Genomic DNA, 20,400 nt, shown 5'->3' with positions numbered 1-20,400 from the left:
AGGGAACGGGTTCTTATAGTACCTTGTATATTTCAAACTGTGGCTTGAAAAAATCCTGTGGCCACATCTGGAATCAGGAGAAAATCCAGAGGAAATCTATAATGAACCATTAGAAAAAAAGGACATTGATCTAGACTAACCACAGACTAGCCTTATAAAGTGTATTTCTGAGCCTAAACTTATTTTGCTGTACTGAGCCCATGGATGGATTTAGGTCTGGATTTAAGGCATTAACAATGAGAAAAGAGTCCAAGCTAAGGTTCTGGTCCCAGGCTGGATTCAACTTCGGGCTCTCACCCAGGTTCCAGCATTCAGTGTAAAATTGTTCCCAGTCACTGATTTTTTTTGTGCAGTAAGTAGAATGTGTCACCCAGTTTTTCTTGTTCCTTCTTATATGTAAATTCTTTCTTTCACTCTGTTTTTTTTCCTTCACTTTTGAGATATGACTTCTGCTTAAAAAGGGACTTGGTATTTTTATCCATTTCTTCTTAAAAGAACAAAAGGCCCTTAAAACCAAATAATTCAGAGAGTGCATTACTTTGTTACTTCTCATTTGCTTTTTGACGTCTTCTAAAGATTTAGCATTAATATTGCACTAAAACCTTGTGGTCTTTAGGTCATTAGGTCTTTTCTTGATTACCCTGAATAAATTTAATCATTTTCTGAATCTTTTCAGCTCTTGAAAATAAACTGATCACAAAAATCTGTGACAATATGTCTGAAGTCTACACCAGAAAAGATGATGTTTTATCTCCAAGTCCGGAATCTGAAATTGCTAGCGAAGATACTAATAGCCAGTTACCTAAAAAGACTGCTTCAGAGGTTTATATGCTCCCTACAGAAGGAATTGGTTACCCAGTAAGTAATTAAATAGTAGTTCCCAAATGTTTTTAAAAGATGTGTGTCTTTATTTGAAATCAAATAGTCTTTATTTCACCATTCACCAGTCTTTCATATGCAAATAACATGTCATTTGGCTGGACCAAAAGATTTGAACAAAACTTTTAACATTAGAGTGAACTTAAGTAATGAGAACAGAAACTTACAGAAGAGGTAATACTGTTTCTTAGTTGCAATAAATGTGAACAGTTGTCATATTTTTTGTAGTTCTTCATCTTAGAAGTGAGTTAGAAACCTTACAGATAGGTCTCTGTTGAGGCAGATGCATAGTGTATAAGGCATTTATTTATTTATATGCAAGCTGATTGTTAGTGCAAGGAGTTTTGTCATGATCACACACTTTCCAGGTGTTACTAAGACTTTGGTATTGTTTTACTTTCCACATTGGGCTGTACATCTGGGAGTCCTCATTCATGTTACTTTTCGTACTCCCAACTTTAAATTCCTTTTGCCCCACATCGGGGTTCTGCCCTCCAACATGGTGCTGCAGCACAGATGGAACAGGTGGAGTTTAAATGCAATATGTAAATATTTTCTGCAGGTCTGTATCACCTCAGTTCCCTATTAGGTCTTTGGTATTTTTCAGCTACTGTCTTAATATTGTAGTAGGATATTTGTCTCTCTTACGGTATATCAGCACTAACCCTCTAGCGTGTTTTTATTGCTTTGCCTAAAAATAGCTGCTGATAAAAATTGAGTGTTGCTTGCCCCATAACCTGTTGAATAAACTGCTGACACATTTGATGTATAAACCTCTGTAGCTGCATGGAATAGATACAGTGGACCACGGTACTGATATTTAAATATTCAGTGATTTGAATACAGATTGGAGCTAATTGAATATTGGTGACTTACTGTGGAGGAGTCAATGGAGTAGTCAATCCTTTGGTTTATGTAATATCATTCATAATTAAATAGTTCACTTCAAAAGTCAGTTTAATTTCTTTGACTAAGAGCTCCCTCAGTAGGTGTGATTGATTTAGGTTTGGGGCTTGTAATACCTCCAGACAGATGTGTGTCTGACAGTGAGGGTCAATTTTGACATTCTGTGGCAATAAGAAAAATAAATGTAAACTTGGACTTAGAGATGCTGGCTTTATAAAGTATGTGATAAGAATCACAGATAGGATTAGTTCTAAGGGATTAGGTGCTCATGCACTCGGTTCTGGCTGGCCATGGTTATAGCTAAATCTTCGAAACTGTTGATTTACTATCAGAAATAAATACAGCCTTTTTGTAGACTGGAGAAGAAATGTAATATGCAAAGGATATGATGAATTGTCTGCAGATTTACATTTCACCTAGACTTCAATTTTCAACGTCCTGGTGACTGAAGAGTTTTCTTAAACTGACTGAGTGCGTCAGTAGTGGCCTGTAAATAGGAAGATACTGGATAATATCAAATTCCTTCCTGTTCTCAGTAGGTATCAACGTGTGGGATTATTGTGGTCATTTGTACTATACTATACTAAGATCCTTGTGAATCTTCTTGAATACACTAAAACACTGGAGAGGCAAATTTTTATATAATAGTCTTAATCTGAAGAGCAGGGTTAGCTTCTTAACACTTCAATCAAGGTAAACTCTAAAATTCTTACGATTAGCAATTAGATGTTAGAAACAGGAAAATGAGTGATTTGTCACTTTGCTTGATACAGGCAAGGACACATCTATAAGACAATATTATTAATAGCATGTAGTTCCCATAACACAAGTTTTGGGAATGCTTCCCCATCTAAAAGATCTTTAGAGAAGCATAACGTGTATGTGTTTTTCTATCAATAACAAGTACCCTGTTCCTCCTGCCTGCCATTTTCCATTTCTTGAGATTTAAGATGTCAGATCTTTCCCACTGAGTGTATTAGATGTGAAGAAGCACTGATTTACCACAGAGTTCCTTCCATTTTTTATTTTATTTATATTACAGACTAAGTGGTGACTGAAATTTTGGTTCAATTGAATGAATTCAGCTTCATGGCTAAATCAAAGGCATTACTTTGCCTTTTCATTCAGCTCTCAGTGTCAGAAAATTATGGTTACATACTGAGTAATCACTAGAAGGAGGTCCAAACCCACCTGCTGTTAATGGTATTTTTTCACACTGTATTTAGCACAAGTTTCCTACATAATTATCTCTTTTTTTTTCTTGTAGTATCTAAGCCCAGACATAATTTTAAGATTTTGACTCCTTTTGCAGCTTAGTCCACCACAGACCAGATACACTGAGCCACTGCCATCTGCTCAGGATCACACTGTGACAAGCCCTGCTCACAGAGAATCGAGATATCCCCCACTTTATGACATATCTGAAATCAGACCTCAGAGCCCACTTGCCAATCCTGTGTTCAATGTAACTGCTACTGAAGATCACCACCTAACTGTGTTGCAAACACAGGTAGCAACAACCCAAAAAGGTAAGTAATAAATACTGCCCTCAGATATTGGGTAGCAAGCCTGCACAAAAAAAAAAAAAAAAAAAAAGAGCAAACCCCACTCCCTCCCCCAGTATAGGTACTAGAGTTTATCACCTTGTGTTTTTCTGGGTGCTGTGTCTACAGGCATCACACACAGCAAGAACCAGATTTTCAAACCTAGATGACAAACAACCCTTGCATACCCATTATGTGCTTAGGTGTTTAAATAGCAGCTTGGTTCTTACATCAGGATTTAGGCAGTTATTTCAAACTGATCCTGTATTTGTTTAGGCCTGTTCAGGTAACTCATAAATTGAAATGGAATTTGGCTACAAACTTGAGAGGTATATGTGCTCCCAGGCGCTACAAGAAAGAGAAAAAAAAAGGGTGCTCTTCTTACTGAAGGAGGCACTTCTGGAATAATGTAACTTATCCCCAGAATCCAAGCTAACTTTTACTGATCTACTTTCAGATGCAAGGTGCTTGGAACCTATGAAACCAGGGGATTGTCGGGACTATGTGGTCAAATGGTATTATGACAGGAATGGCAATTCCTGTGGCCAGTTCTGGTATGGAGGTTGTAATGGTACCAACAATAGATTTGAAACAGAAAAAGAATGTCGAGAAACCTGCATTGATTGATAAAGTAAGTTCTCTCCATTGGGTCATCCTTCGATCACCTCTTTTCCAGGCTAAAAAGATTTTGTCTATTTAAATGTCTCCTGTATTATATATACATATCATCTTTTATACTTTTGCTCAACCATGATATGTTTGTTTGAACCTTTTTGTGATGGTGGGACCAGAAGTGCACTGGTAGTCATGGATTTCTGCAGTGACACTGAGGTTTTCTACTTTGTTCTCCATTCCTTATCTTACAGTTTGAACACTGTATTTGAGTTTTTGATCATTACTGAAATCAGAGGAGATATTTTCACAGATCATAATTCCAAGACTTCATCTATAGTATGAGCTAAGAATCCATCACATTATATGTGAATTTATGGCCATTTTCCCCCTTGCATATTACTTCACATTTACTGAAACTCAGTTTTCCTTTCCCACTCACAGCCTATGCAGTCAGTATCACAAGGTCATTCTGCAATTTCTTGCAGTCACCCTTTTTCTTTACTACTTCAGAGTAACACAGTATTGTCACCTCACTTTTTACTCCCTTCTCTAGATCACTTACAACTATATTGAGTAGGACAGACCATAGCAGACATCCTCCAGGGACTTCTGTTTGTTTTGTTCTTTTCACCACTTACAAATCAGAAGGCTGTCCTTCTCAAACCAGTATAACTTTCCTTTGGGGAGGGACCTTAAGTTTTGGAAATCCAAGCAGACTATACTAACTGCCATAGGTTCACACGCTTGGCGAGTGAGGCATGGACTTCTAAGGGGTTGCTTATCAGTACTGCATAGCTTCCTTCACAAAAAACATATTGCTCATCCCCAATAAATTGTATTAAATACTCTTTTTGATCTTTTAGTACAGGAAAATTCTATTGAACTGCAGCATGTGTTTTTCTAAACATTTCAGGAAAATTAAATGATTCCTTATTTCTTCTAGGAATGACTGATTTTGGAGTTTTTAAAGCTGGAAGTTCATGTGCATTGAGCAAGAACTGACTAAGAAGAATCCAAAATGATGAGTTAACATGAATATATTACTACCGCGTGCTACTGCTTTCCCAGCTATGGTATTCACATTAACTGGATCCCTGTATAGCGCATGTTATCTGCAACACCATAGCAATAACTTACAATCACACATACACACACACTGGCAGCGTAGCTTTTCCATCCAGATTTATATTAACTCGTTACTAGTACATGTGCAATGTTGAGATTCTATTTTTAGGATTAAAATAGCAAAAAAGTGTTTGCACTCAGCATTTAATGACAGAGGTCTCAGTCTCATGGAAGAATAAAATGTGCTCTAGTTTTAAATAAGAGTAAGTGGTTCCTGAAATTAACAGTATTATTACAGTATTTAGAGACATAAATTAAGATCCCCATTAATTAGAGTACCTCTTCTGAATGTAAATACCACAGCTATAGGTAGTTAGAGGGGTTTTTTCCCCCATTAAAGCACATTTGGATTGACATCAATATAATCTTTTCCATTATAAAGGTAGAACTTTCATTCAGAATTACATTAAAAACAGGATTCTTCATGTCCTTTAGGTTAGTCAGTATATTTCAATTTCTCAGGGCCTCTGTGTTAAAAAACCTATTTCACTCTAATATATGCTCTTAAATTAAAAAAGGGAAAAGCACTGAAAGATGTATATAAATGTTTACTTCTATCCTTTCTACTTTTAGCCATAATCCTATATGAAGATATTGTTAAAACTGAAAATGATGAGCATGTGATTAAAATGGAAGGCAATACCTGATAAGAAGTCATGCATTGTTATTTCTTTGCGAACAAAAGACCAGGATCTACACAGGCAGCGTGGACAATTCTTGACATGTTTAAACAATCGCTTGCACAATTTCCCCCCTTCCACGTAACCAAATGATAGCATGCGCTATGCAAAGTGAACTTGTTTGCAGTGGATATGGTGCAAACCTAATTCTACAGAAAACTGCTTGTTTAAAAGTTTAATTTTTTTTTCCCCAAAAAAACCTGGCCTTGTTAGCAAATTTCACATTAGAAAAGAAGAAACTGATTGTAGCCCCCCCCAAAAACGTCCTGTTCTTATTATACTCTGAACTAATATGATGATCACTCAAAAAAAGCCAGAGGGCACAATTAATTTCTGTGTGATACAGCACAGTAAAACTCAGGGACATTACCTTGTACTATGTGGCCTGTGATACCCTGAAAATGAAGGGATGCAGTGGTGTAGAACAAAAGTCAAGCTGTTCTAATCAAGAATTAGTTTTCTATCACAGAAGAAATATTAGAAAGCAAAATTTGACACAACTTTTTTTAATAAGTCTGTTAGGTATTTTTGCATCAGAAAAATAAATTGCATCAAAGTATACAACAAATTATATAGATGGACTCTCCTGATAAATAAAATCAGCTACATATAAAGCTGACATAAGCAGCAAATAAAATAAAATGTCAAATAAAAGGTATCAAGCAAACAAACTGCCTGCTAGTGACGCAAGAAGATCATGGAAAGAATCAAGCTACTGTTCAGTAGTAAAGCCAATGCCATCATACCAGGAATATCAGTGCACTTTAATAGTGAACAGATGTCCAAAGCAAGAGGAATAAACGCAAAGTTTCGGGAAAAAGAAGAGCAAAAGGGCTGGACATAATGATGCTTTCAAATTGGCTGGCAACAGTAGATTCAAAACTTAAAACACACTAAAGTACAATGTTAACATACTGTCGAACTTGAAAGATGTATCGAGACCCTTTTTCTAGGCTGTCTCAAATCCAGTATTAAGAATTCATTTCAGTTAGATGACAAAGGCAGTGTAAGAAATATTAAAACAAAGAGGCAGTTCAAATATTTTTAAGAAAAATATTAGCACAAAATGCGATCCTCAAACAAGAAAAATAATCCCCTGAAGAAAAAAAAAAAATCACCAGCATCCCCCCATCGCGAAAGGACCCACTGCAGCCTGGGGTCGGTAACAGCACGTGTGACATCCTGCGTTTCAGCGGGAATGACTCCTGGTGCTGATACGGGCAAGCAAGTTATTGAAGTTGGAGACATAGATAAATATAGATCATGAGAGAGAGAGGAAGGGATAGATACAGGCATAGAGCTACGTATCCAAGGTGAAGATACAGAGGAAAGACCTTTTCATCCAGAAAAGATTAAAAATTTGCACAGTTAAATTCTACAGTAGATTAATTACCTTATGGATAGCTGTAAAATACCTCTGCGTGTAACAGATTCCAAGATCCACTTCATTTTACACCTGCCAGGAATATTTTAGGTTTAGCTTTCCCTGGAAACTCACAGCAGCAAAGCCCACTGGAATTGCAAGGAAGTAGAGAAATTTGCAGGCTCTTTCAAATCTGTTCTAATCTTCTGTGCCTGGGTGGTTGCTTCAGGGATGGGATTAGCTCTTGTGTTCAGCTCTGGATCTCCAGACAGGCAGACATGTCTTGTCTAAGAAATACTGGAGATAATGAATTTGGGAATAAATGTGAAGATGTAAGTTATGGGTTTGCAATAATATTTTCTATAACATTTAGTGCAAACCTTTCTGGTAAAGTTGACAAGTTTTAGTAAGTACAAATAGTGACACCATTAGCTACTTAACAATGCTAAAAAAAGCAGCAGTTACTCTTTAAGATGCATACAAGGAATCTTCTCAATGCAATTAAACCAGCGTGATCCAGAAGGTCACTGCTTTCTTTTCCACTTTCATGTGCAGCTGACTAAGCCTGTTGTAGCACAGACACAAAAGTGAAGGCTATAAAGGTTTTTTTAAATGTGTATGCTGTTCAAATCAGATTATCCTGAAAAAGCATCCTTTTCTATCCAGGGCTTTCTGTGAATCCCAGACTGCAAACTGAATGTATGCTCCGAGACGTAGTAAACTCACCCAGCTCAGCATCCTCATGTCATGGGTCAATAAACCAGGAGAGGGCAGCTCTTGCCAAATGTCCACTGCTTTATTCTCGACTTGTATAAAATCATAAAACATTATTACAAACAGAAAGCATTACAGTTTCCACTGGCAAACAAACAAACCCTTTATTTACATCACAGGCAAAAAAGAAAGAATTTTTTAATCATGAAATCTTTAAATCTTCTGCTAGACCAGGCCAAATGCTATGAACTCTAAAAGGCTGAAAATGATTGAGAATAACAGAGGCTTTTCTTTTCTATAGAACTGATCATTATAAGGTGAATTCTTTTTCTGACATCCTTGCTTCTAAAAATTTAGAAAAAGCCTTGGAAAATTAACAAGAAAATAGTACCCCATCTGTTCATTCTAGAACATCAGCAGCTTTTCACTTTGAGAAACTACCAGTCTCACGCTAGCAGCTATTAAATTGAATTCAGCTTTTACCTTACTCCCCAGTTCAGGCTGGGTCCCTGGGGCCCACTCAGACTGGTTGATAATGCTGCCTGTTCACGGACTGTCCTGCTGTCTGCACTTCTTAGTTTCTTCTACATCTTCAAATTTCCTGTTACCCTAAATTTACTGAAGATATGCAACATTTCCTGCACTGCAGTTTTGAACATCCTTGGAAAACTGATTACCACTCTCCCTCATTTGGAAGTTGCTGTCAAAGTGTCAAAGACATTCCAAGGGGAGAGGGGGGCACGGGGGTAGAAAAAAGAAAGGACTTCCACTTTTTTTAAAGGAAAAAATTATGGACAGTATGATTTATCACAGCATTCCTGCACTTTTCTTGCTTAGCTGCTTTCTTAGCTCCTCTGGTGCCATCAGTACACCCTTCTTGAAGCTTGCAAAGGCACCCAGCTCACAGCTCATAGTTTAAAGCAAGTTCTCATGGGTAACTTGATGAATTTTTAAAAAAGATCTTTTATTAAAAGCAAAATAAATAACTCCTATTCCTCCACCCCTCAGTGAAAGGGCCAAAGTCTTCACAGGCAGGTGTGGGGCCTGGGACACCCCAGCTCTACCTGCAAGTAGGGTGACTTGTCTAAAATCTCCTGATACATGAGATACTGTAGATCCAGCACTGAGATTTTTGACATCCCCATCACCTACTGTTACTACTCCTGCAGCTTCTTATCAATCACCCTTTATTTTAAGTCTCCTCAGACTTACTTTTTACTTTCCCAGTTGCAGAGTTCTTCCAGCTGGTGCCGAAGCTGAAGCTGCAGCAGATCAAGGTTTTGAAATCCCACAGGCAAACGTAAGCAGACATCTCAGCTATCACAGCTGGTAGCTAGACAAAGAAATATAAATTATATTCAGACACTAGACATTTTTTTTTTCCTTTAGACAGCCTTAAATATAAGTATCTTTATTTCCAGGAGTATTATTGGATCTTTTAGTAAGGACAGAATCAGGTCTAAGCTTCAGGGGTAAGCAAAACCCAGATTTTGAGCCAAGTTATATTTAAGCTTGGCTTTTTTTTTTTTTTTTTCTAACTAGGAATATGTAGAAATTCAGCCAAATGGGTAAGGCTCTAAAATGTGATCCATAAAGACTTTCTTTTTTGGCTTTCTAACAATACATAAGACCTATTTTAGAGCAATTTCTTAAGACAAAAGGAAGAACACGCGGGCTTTCCTCCTTGTCTCACAATCTCTGCTTTCAGCAGCTGTAACCACCCTACGTGTGGACAGGGAGGGAGAAGGGAGGTTTTTGCATTTTATTGGCCTGGCAAAAGGGATCTCTCCAACATCTGGCACAGTTGACCCTGGGATACAAAGAAAACCATTTCTTACTGTAAAAATAATGGTAGATAAGAGTTTTGACAAGAATAAATCTGGCAACCACAAGGCGCAACATGTGAGTAAACACCCCCCAAAGAGTTTTGGATTAGTTTTAAAATTGCTGCCAACTCGGCTAATCCCAGGTGCTGCTGAAGGTGTTTGGGCTGGTGCTCTTTCAGCAGCTTAAAGCTTTCAGGACACTCAAAAAAACCTACCACCAGAGCAATAAATAAATGAAAAACAATTTAAAAAAAAAATCAACCCCAGGAAGTGCCTGGGTATGTTCCCTCCAGCAGCCAGGCTGGAAAAGAGGGGCTGCAGGGGAGGGATGGTCAGCACATGGAAAGCATCGGTTCTGAGCAGGATTTCGGAGATGTTGTGGTCTGGTTGCTGCCTGCTGGCCCAGGCTGCTCTGGGCTGGCTGAGCACACAGGCACGGGTGTGGGGAGTGGGGCAGGGGACAGTTGGTAGCGATTTTTCCATGGAAAGCAAATAGCTAGTAATTCTTCTGGCTTGCCATCATGACATAATTGGCAATTTCATCTACTTCTTACTTCATTCAGGGCAACTCCCTAGTGCATCATGTTTTCTCAAAGGATAGCTTCTATCAGTTTTAACTACATTGTAAAATAATAGGTAAAATATATTTCTGCTGACCAGAAAGGCTGCGTTTTCCAATTAATTCAAGCATAATGAGATTCATGTATCAAATCCAGGCTTGAAAATTAATATTTTCATTGCAATGGCTCTCAGAGAACCACGACTGGGACTCCGTCAGGCTGCACGCCACATAACCCTGCAGATCATAAGTCACTTGAAGCTCAGGCTGCCAAACACACAAGTTGCGGTAACGAGCATGGAGTGCTCTGACAAGGGTCGTGCTGCAGGCAGAACTGCGCTCCGCCTGAAGTGAGAATCATGTTCGCAAATAGAAACCAATGTTTGTTTGGGATGAACTGTACAATATAGTCAACCAAAAGCTGCAGAATCACTGGATATTCTAGAGCATACAGGTGAACTTGTGTGAGTGAAAACCATTCTTTGAGCAGGATCCTTGAGAATTTAGTAGGCAGATACCCAGCTTTTTTCAGATTTTTTTTACACGCTCAGTGATGCATTGGATTTGTTTACAATTGATAAGCTGGTTGAAAATTTCCTTTTAAAAGGAGAAAATCACCCAATCACCCAAAAAAAGATCCTTTAAATAAGTTAAAGTCCACACCAGTAATATAGGTTAAGTAAGGATGTTGTACTGGTCCTCAAGTCAAGCATTACAGGACTTGTCACATCAGTGAGGAGAAATCCCAGCATCTTAAAGGATGCAGCTGCAGTACAGGGTCCCAACAACCTCAGCTTTATCCTACAGTGCCACCAGGAGGAAAACAACAAAATGCCTCTGTAGAACAAACAGCAAGAAATCATGTTTTTACAAATCATATTGAAGTAACAACTTCCAAAACTCAGCTCAGCAGCAGTAGCTGGTTGAGGACTTTTAAAATCACCTCTTAATCAGTCTCACAAAACTACGTTTTCTACTGGCCACCGTAGCTAATCCATGCTTATCAGCATCTGACAAATTTATAAGCTGTCTTATGACTGATGTTTAAACTGGACATTGTGTAAACAGGATGTTCAGCAAAGCAGATATTAGCATTGCAGGGACAAGGTTTATAAAGTTACACTGAAGCAGGAACACAGCTCTGGAAGGCGCCCCGACGCGCCGTACCGTAGTATGGAAGCCAAAGAGCAGCACAGCCCACAACCGCCTCACGAATCCCCGTGCAGCACCCCGCCTCATCTATAACCACTGCAATACTGCTGAAACTAGATTTGCATCTAGCGACAAATGCCCAGCCTAGGAGCGCCTTCTGGAAACCCAGGCTCCCAGGGAGGCCAGGGCTCAGTGTGATAGCGATGGCAGAAAGTTAACGCCCCTGGCCCCAAGCTGTATCTCCAGTACGAAGCCAGGCGCAGAACGTGTCGTGCCAGAAATGAAACTATTACGCAGAAGCAGCCTGTTCTGCTCTGAGCTAGGTTACTCACCCCAGCGGCCCGAGGCGAAGGGCTCCAACAGCCCGCGAGCTGGTGTGCAGGGAGGCGCAGAAGGTCTGAGACGGGGTAAAGATTTTGGTCTCTGTTTTTGGACTGTGCCTCAATGTGCCCAGCGTGAGCCCTCCTGGACACAACCTGGGATACGAGCTGAACTGCCTTCCCACCCCTCCAGTCAGCTCAAATTAGCGATGCCCAACACAGCCATTTGCTGAAAAGCTTTCTCACATTACAGCTCTGAGAACAAGGCTTCATTCTGGGAACATCATTTCACTAAATTCCTTTTTTTTAAAAAAAAATGGTGTACTTGGCAGAAGGAAATATTTTTACCTTTATGTATCTTACTCTGTTTTCTGTAGCATTCTGTTCTGTAATGAGAGCCCATTCCAGCTTTTGGAAGAGAATCTTAGAATTATTTAGGTTAAAAACGACCTTTAAGATCATCAAGTCCAACCGTTAACCTAGCACTGCCAAGTTCACTACAATATAAACCAACACATTAACTGCAAAAGGTATTAAAAAAACTAATCTGCAAATTAAGATCACATAAAACGAAGCTGCTATGCAACACTAGTATTTTAAAGATAACATATCTTATTTTGTATTATAAACATGTACAGAGAAGCCACATCCTAAATGCCACTGCCAAGTGCTATATATAAACTTGGATAAGTCAAAATCAAATACTGCAATCCATGGTTTAAGTTTCCTTCCAGAGCTGGGCAGCCTTTAGGATCCAGGCTGATTCCTTCTAGACTGGCTGACTTTTCTCCAGAAAGACTGTTTCCAGCCAGGGCACAGTCAGCAGCTCTGCACAGTCCTCAAGGGCAGAGAGAAATCTTCCCATTTAGACATCCTTCAGCAGATTTTGCAAGATTTGAACAGAGAAGAGAAATCAGATTAATATGCATTTTCATACTACTGGTCTGCAGTGCAGTTTTCAGCTGAAGAGCTAATAAATTGAATCACTAAATTAAGTACCTGATGAAAAATGATAAAAAAAGAAGAAATACTTCTATTTTGCTGTCTGGTTTACATTAATTCTCATCTGTAAAGGAAAAGGAAAATAGATAAGCAAGCAAACAACACTGACAGCTTACTACAGCAATGCAGTATTTTCATTTTCTTAATGTTCATTTGAATTAACTACCCTGTTTTATACAGCCTAAGTCTTTTAAATTCAGCATTTTAGTGAATAGTAGTACCAATATTACATTAAAGGTTTCATAAAAATTGAGAAACTTTAATAGAAGCTTCAGGCTCACTTCTGTTGGGAAGAGTCATTGGATGGGGTGTTTCCTTGGTGCAGCATCTGTTAATCAACCAGCTGCAATGGGAGAGGGCAGCATTAACAGTAGATCTAGAAGTGACTTGTCATGTAAAACTCATTCTAACTATTGCACCGGGATCATTCTCTCTCAGGCGCATGCTGACCTTCCACACTCATAACATGCCAGTAGCACGCCATGCTGTCCACCACCTGTTCTCAGGTGCTCTACTGGCCAGCTGGTGATCATAGGGTGGGCAAGCGTTTGGACATTTCCTCCTGTGGGTCTTGGTGTAAAGTTTTTGGATACTGACTGTGTTTAACTGTGCTTTCTTTAACCAGCTTGCTTCCTCCTCTAACACAGAACAGATGTATTTGTGAAACAGCAGTGAAACGCTAAATATCAGCATAATGCTGAACTGAACATCAAGGGAAAGTGTTTCTGCTTTGTTGCATTTGTTTCCTGTTTTTTATGTATTTGCTTTTTAAGAATTACAAGTAATTCTTAAGTGCCAGGCTTAAGTTAGGCACAGGTGCTGCAGGCAGCACAGGCCCCCCCTTTATTACTTCCGTGCGGGAAAAACTGTTTTGGATCCTGTTCTCACATTGCCTATAATAATTTTTATGGTGTTTTTAATAGCAGCTAACTGCTCGCTATCAGAGATTAGAAGCTTTTGCAACAGCAAGAGGAACTGTGCCAATACCAGAGTTAACCTCCCAGCTCTGCATACCCGGGAAACGTGATCTCCGCGTTCACAAGCAATAAGCACAACTGTTGTGCCGGAACAGAGAGAGAAGGGGACCTTTACACCCATAAAACCCACGCTGCATTAACCAGGACACAATGTCAGAAGGAGAGCAAACTCAGCGTGTAGTTGGTCACTTACACGAGGCAGCAGAACAGTCCCTTCCCCACACAATGGAAATAGTACGCGTTGAGACAAAACAGAACAGTCTAGCTAGCCTTCTATAAAACGGGACGTGAGAGGCGTTTTGGGTGGTACTATTCAGAAGGATAAGCAGGACTTCCACAATACTGCCGTTCCCCTGGAAGGAAAGGGAGAAAGAGAAAATGCGAGAAGGACAAGATGGGGACAACACAGCCCTGCCAGCGGCCAGGCAGCGGCTCGCCAGGCAGCGGCTCTCCGGGCTGCGGGAAGGAGCTGACGGCAAAGCAGCAGCAGCGACCAACAGCAGCTGGAGGAGCTGAAGGGAAAACACGCAGATGCCAAGCATCTCCCTGCAGAGCTGACAAAACGTTTTAGAATAATTCAGGTAGGAAAAGACCACGGAAGTCATCTAGTCCATCCAGGATTCCCCCCGAAAGGAGAGTCAGCTGCAAGGTCAGACTGGGTTACTCAAGCCTCTGCACCCCTGCATAAAGGCAAATATCCTGGGGAAATGAGCCTCGTCCCCAAACCCGACTATCTCGAACAGCCCGAAGCTCCTGAGGGCAGTCAGACGGAAGGGTTCGGGCAGGCATTAGAGAGCGTGCTGCTGGGCAGCAGGGAGCACGAAGCATTGCAGCTGTACACGGTAAACGCGTTGTGAAGGTGTTCCCTTGATGAGACGCTGTAGTTCAGCAAACCAGCGACCCAGGCAGTAGCATAACACAAAAGCGTAAAATCAAAAGTGTTTGTCCTCTCTCCAGTCACATTAGAATCTCTCTGCTACTACTGACTGATATATTAGCATGGGACATCCACATTCCTCATGGTAGCATTTTCTTTCCTTATGCGCATCTTAGAGATGCTACTTCTACAGCGCACAATTACGTGTTCAGAAGTCAAAATAGTAGGTGGTCCAGCTGGATGTATGTAATTAACTTTTGTTTAATTGCAAAAGCCGCAGGACCAGCTAACAATTTTGGTTCATCTATATGCTGCAATAGCTTTCTTACTCTCCCCTGGGCCCAGGCATCTACCCCACAAACATATTTAGCTAGTAGGACACAGTGAATACATTCTTTTCCCACCCATGCTTTCATTTTTTTCATGCTGTTGAACATCTGTAACAGTTTCCTCATTTTACAGTGATGTCAGGAGTAAAATTCCTAGATGCTACATGCAAAAGTAACTCATGCTCCCTCTGCTGCTTTGAGGCTCAATGAGGACTGAGCACTCAGGGTGGCAGCTTGCCACGAGTACACATGGATCTTTTAAAAAGCTTTGCTGAAAATATACATTAAACCCACAACTCTGACTCCCCAAAAAAACCCCATTCAGCAATCTGAAACTCTGCTGCAGGACTGTCAGCATGGCACAGAGCAGATCAAACCAGAGAGCCACCACGCACCCGTAAGTTACTGGTTTTCAGCTGGTATTGCTGAAAGCTCCTTGAACAAGAAGTGCTGGCCAAAGCACGGACTGGCCTAACTGCATTTACAGGGGGATTTTTCTGCAATTACAATAGGATTACATGAAATGATAAAGGGTCTGTGAACCTAACTCACTCTCCTGGAGGAAGTATTAGTAGTTCTACAGCGTCTAGTAATACCCAACCGTTACTGGTGTAAAGGTGGTTTTAAAGCAAGAAAAGACAGCTGATGCATGAGACTTCTCCCAGTGGGACTGGTGTGAGTTCGTGAACATTCAAATCTGTGTTTGATAAGACAACTTCTGCATTTAGAGATCACGAAGCTTACCTAAAATGAAAACATGGCCAATGCATTTTGAGACATTATTGCTTGAATGAGTCTGAACAAGATGTGCAAAATGCAGCTTCAGAAGCTGACAAAGATAAAGCTTGTAAAGCCCAGGTTAGCTGGCAGGGAAACACTTTAAAAGCAGGACACTGTTGATTAGACCAACAAATTATGTTCTGATCTGGGTAAACACCACCACCTAGTCTCTGCTAAAAACCAAGGTAACGCTGACAAGTAGCATGGTGGGTTGACCCTGGGGAGAGAAAATATAACAAAAAGCTCAACCCATGAAATAAGGACAGGGAGATCAATCACCACTTACTGTCACAGGCAAAACAGACTCAACTTGGGGAAATTAGCTTAATTTATTAACCTACGCTTGATTTGAATGGTAATAAATAAAATTAAATCTCAACAACACTTCCCCCCACCCCTTCCTTCTTCCTGGGCTTCACTCCCAATTTTCCCTACCTCCTTCCCACCAGAAGCACAGGGGGACGGGGAATGGGGGTTGCCGTCAGTTCATCACCTGTTGCCTCTGCTGCTCCGTCCTCCTCAGGGGGAGGCCCCTCGCACTCTGCCCCTGCTCCAGCGTGGGGTCCCTCCCACGGGATGCCATCCTTCAGGAACAGGCTGCTCCAGCGCGGGGTCCCCTGCAGGGTCACAAATCCTGCCAGCAAACCTGCTCCAGCCTGAGCTTCCCACGGGTCACAGCCTCCTTGGGGCACCCACCTGCTCCGGTGTGGGGTCCTCCCCGGGCTGCAGGTGGAGATCTGCTCCACCATGGACCTCCCTGGGCTGCAGGGGCACGGCCTGCCTCCCTGTGAGGGGCTGCAGGGGCATCTCTGGCCCAGTGCCTTGGGCACCTCCTGCCCCTGCTTCTCCTCTGGCCTCGGTGTCTGCAGGGCTGTTGCTCTCATACAGTCTCACTCCTCTGTCTGGCTGCAATTTCTTGCACAGGGTTTTTTCTCCTTTTTAAAATATGCTGTCCCAGAGGTGCTACCACCATTGCTGATTAGCTCAGCCTTGACCAGCGGTGGGTCCATCTTGGAGCCGGCTGGCATTGGCTCTGTCAGACATGGGGGAAGGTTCTGGCATCTTCTCACAGGAGCCACCCTTGTAGCCCTCCTGCTACCAAAACCTTGCCATGCAGACCCAATACAAATAGGAACAAAGTCTTCATTGTTCACATTGAAGCACTGCCAACTTCTGAACAGGAGAGTTTACTTTTCTGAATGGTGTTTGAAAATCGGTTTTAGACATGATTACCTTACCCGTCCTTGAAACACTGATCATATTTCAGCTAAGATTTCCACAGAATCTACAGTGGAATATGTGAAACCTGCTGTTTTAAATGGTAAATGTTCAAATTACTGGTGCTGGTGAAGCACTTTCCTGTGCTGGGGAGAATTTCAGACCCTCAGGCATGATTTTAATCTGATTTATGTTTAATCCCTGCAGAGCACTCACCTGGGCTACCAATCTAGGAAGGATATGGGCTCCACTTTATAGTCACATCCTCAACTTGAGATAGAATAGCCAGAGAACAGGCATTTAACAATGCTGTTGTACTCCCAAATATAGTAGAACTATGAGATTGAAGAAAACATTAATTTAAAAAAAAATAAATTAAGAGACATACTTCTTTGTTTTGATTTCTACCAAGCACTCAGGATTTGGCCTTAAGTGAACATTTATCTTCAACATTATGTTCTCCATCTTCAGTGGCAGGGAGCAGGAGCAGCACTTCACAGCATGACAGTCAGGTGATTCCTAGGTAAGAATTCAGGTGGGACAGCGAAAGGGAAAAATAAATCATAGTCCAAGTTTTTAAAGGTGCAGGTTACTAATGCACATTCATTTCTAAGTCTTTTTGATCAGCTCTTAGATGAAGGTCAAGACCTTGACTACCTGAGACCATGCAGAACCCACTGCTGCTGGGGAACACCACTGCCCAGGGTGGAACTGGGAAGCAGCAGCAGTAACAGGAGGCTGACCTGGTTCTTCAGGAGACTGAAGTTGCTGGCAAAACTCCTTTCCTTGCAACAGGTTAGGATTTTATCCTAGTAGGGGGAAGAAATAAGAAGGTGGCAAGGAGTTGCTGGAAGCCTGGTTAGAAATTCAAAGCAGCAAACCAGCCTTTTTGACTTTGAGACACCAACAAGATGGGTTCGCATGCACCAGTTTGGTTTTGTACAACTGGAGAACGCTACTGTGAACTTACGTGCTCAAGTAAAGTTTTAGAGTTTAAATGAAAGAAAATGAGCAAGCTGCTCACATTAACTTTTCATTTAACATCTCTGTGAAACGCCCATCTCTGTTCAGATCTAAATTTGAAACTATTGCCACTCAGCTTTGCAAAACTGTTCACCTCTTCGTGAAAAAAAAAAATAATTAGATACTGACTGTAGCAACACTTGCCAGACAGTTAGGAAAATCACGTTCCTTTTAGAAGAACATTGCTACAAAGAATTCCCTCTTCTCTAAGGAAAACATTTTTCACACTTCTTTAGCACAACTTGCTGCTGGAGTTTGGAGCTAGTCCACCTGTCCATGGTACCAAACTGAGAAGTGTTTTAAGCATCAAATGATAAAACATCGTTTCAACTCTTGCTTTGGTAGTGACTCATCTAGGCTGATTTTAAAATGTGTTGTAAGTTACTATCTTTCCTGAAGGCAGCATACCATTTTACGAACAGACCTTAAGAGAGCTGCAGCCACTTGGGAGCACAAAAATGACGGCGATCCATCTGGTATTACCTACCCCTCAAAAAGCACTTTGCAGAGCAGAAGGTGAAACTATTGACAGGAAAAGGAAAGGAAAAAAAAAAAGAGGGGGTGGGGGGTGGGGAAGGTGGGAACCTGCTTAAAAGGCAAATCACACTTCCAAAGAGGGTAACCTTGAACATGCAAAAGAACTGACACTTGCTCATCCCCAGAGACAACACATCAGAGAAGTCCCAAGTATAACTGGGACACGGGGGTATGAAGTTTTGGTCCATATCAGTACAGCCTCCAGCACCTGCGGCTTCAACCTCCCTAAATAAAGCAAGGCCTACAGAACAGCATTTTTGGAGGAGGAAGGAAAGAAGGGGGCATATTTCATGGCTTGTAGTGTTATACACAACGGAACAGGGGGCTGAGGGAGTCTGGAGAGAAGAGTTAAAAGGATAGTGTGTGGTCACAGCTCAAAACCACGTCAGATCCAAACTGCAGTGCTAACAAAAGCCTACTTAGAAGTAGACTCCCTCCCATGATTTTCTGACTAACCAGTGCCGAGAGCATCTGTACAATTTATTTTTATTGGCATTTCAAGCGGTATTGCAGGAATATATATATTAGAAAGCTGAAAAAACGGAGAGCTCAGGCTACATTTCTGAATTAAATAACCACTTTTCATTTATAAATGCCTAACCTAGAAGTAAGATCCCATGATCCAGCTGTTTTCCCAGGTCTGTGTTAAAGTACTTTACGCACAGAACAATGAAAACATTCACTGCAGGGCACACTGATTTTTTCACTTGTTCCTCATATAGTTGTCAGAATGAGTCACTCGCAACCAAATTTCTGGAACCCACAGAAGGGCCTCATTAATGTGAACCATTGTCAAAAAGGAGGAAAGACTGCGAAGTGTTCTGTAGCAAGAGCTGTAACAGCAATAGGCAGGCTTATCTTTCCCACAGTTCAGAACATATGTAGCAGTCCCTGGGTGTAAGATATTTACTTAAATTTATTTTTAGTTCAGGCTAGTGCACAGAGAAGAACTTCAGGAAAATTCCCTCGAGCCAGTGAAGCTTTCTGTAAGCCAGCAGGTTACAAAAGCTGATCTTCATTTAAAGATATTTCACTTGAGTCTACAACTTCTGGTAGTCAAATACGCATAGTCTGTTACACATACGGAGAGAAAAAAAAAAAACCCACACCAACAAGCAAAGCAAACCCACACTTACAAAACGTTTTTTCTCCACAGTAGGAGCTGTAGTTCTTGTTCTGCTCCAGTACTCACACCGCCCTGCAATTGCCAGATCCAGTTTGACCCCGACAGTTGAAAGTTAGAGTAGCATCACATAAAAGCATAACCTAAGCCTGAAACTTCAGAGGAGCTTTTATTGTCTGTTCAATTGGCTGTTGTTCCTTGGCTGAAATACTCTAGCTTTTAGGCACAGTTAAATTGGTTGTCACATACTTCCTGCACTTTGAAATGAAATAATTAATCCAGGTTAATAGTACTAGCAGGGTCTATTACAGTACTTAAGGTAATGAAAGACAGCTGTACCCTGCTTGTGCCTACCATGTCCAACAAGCAGCGTTTCAGATGTAAAAACACCTCCCATCTGCGTACGTGGAATATTCTTTGCTGCTCAATATTATTCTGCATGAACAGCAGAAAGTTAGGTTAGAAAGCACAACATTTAAATCTTAGCAGGATTTTTTTTCCAGAAGAGGTTCACTGAAAGAATAAACTCTTTTTAAAAACAGTGGTTAATTTTGAGCAGCTCTGCTTTATCTCTGAGGCATCAGCTACAATCAGTTCACTCAGCACTCTGTAACAATGTGGAAACACTGAAACATCAGGACAATGCAGAAACAACAGCCTGCTTATGTGAATCTACTACTAGCATTTGTGATTAATTTTACACTTCAAAAAAATACCACCTTTGTTTTCAAGGTAGCTTGCCATTTGTTAATAGCATAAATATAGTAACAGAAAACATAGCAAATGTGAGAAGCTTTTTGACTTTTCCTGGACCCAGCCAAGAAAAAAAGTAAGAATGTTTTTATTAGACT

The 20,400-nt window shown here is 40.8% G+C and overlaps 1 protein-coding gene and 1 long non-coding RNA gene across 4 annotated transcripts in view; one reads left to right on the top strand and one right to left on the bottom strand.

The window, feature by feature from the left end:
- Window positions 1-5,860, top strand: part of COL28A1 (collagen type XXVIII alpha 1 chain) — an 83,367-nt gene extending 77,507 nt beyond the window's left edge. For 2 of the 3 annotated variants that reach the window (XM_055709746.1, XM_055709745.1), the window contains 4 exons: window positions 677-858; window positions 3,098-3,314; window positions 3,787-3,960; window positions 4,888-5,859. In XM_055709746.1, coding sequence (XP_055565721.1) covers window positions 677-858; window positions 3,098-3,314; window positions 3,787-3,956 — 569 coding nt within the window. In that variant the 3' untranslated portion in view covers window positions 3,957-3,960; window positions 4,888-5,859. Of the gene's footprint in view, window positions 1-676; window positions 859-3,097; window positions 3,315-3,786; window positions 3,961-4,887 lie in introns of all 3 variants that reach the window. The other variant, XM_027799819.2, reaches the window with a different exon arrangement.
- A 295-nt stretch (window positions 5,861-6,155) lies between these two features.
- On the bottom strand, window positions 6,156-13,760 carry LOC114014824 (uncharacterized). Its single transcript, XR_003558478.2, has 4 exons — window positions 11,696-13,760; window positions 9,039-9,159; window positions 7,839-7,918; window positions 6,156-7,409 (listed from the first exon to the last, which is right to left on the bottom strand). It is a non-coding gene; the product is annotated as an uncharacterized LOC114014824 (long non-coding RNA).
- Window positions 13,761-20,400: the final 6,640 nt, after the last annotated feature.

Source organism: Falco cherrug, chromosome 4, assembly GCF_023634085.1.
Source record: "Falco cherrug isolate bFalChe1 chromosome 4, bFalChe1.pri, whole genome shotgun sequence".
Classification (NCBI taxonomy): Eukaryota; Metazoa; Chordata; class Aves; order Falconiformes; family Falconidae; genus Falco; species Falco cherrug.
This window is presented reverse-complemented; position numbering and strand designations above follow the sequence as displayed.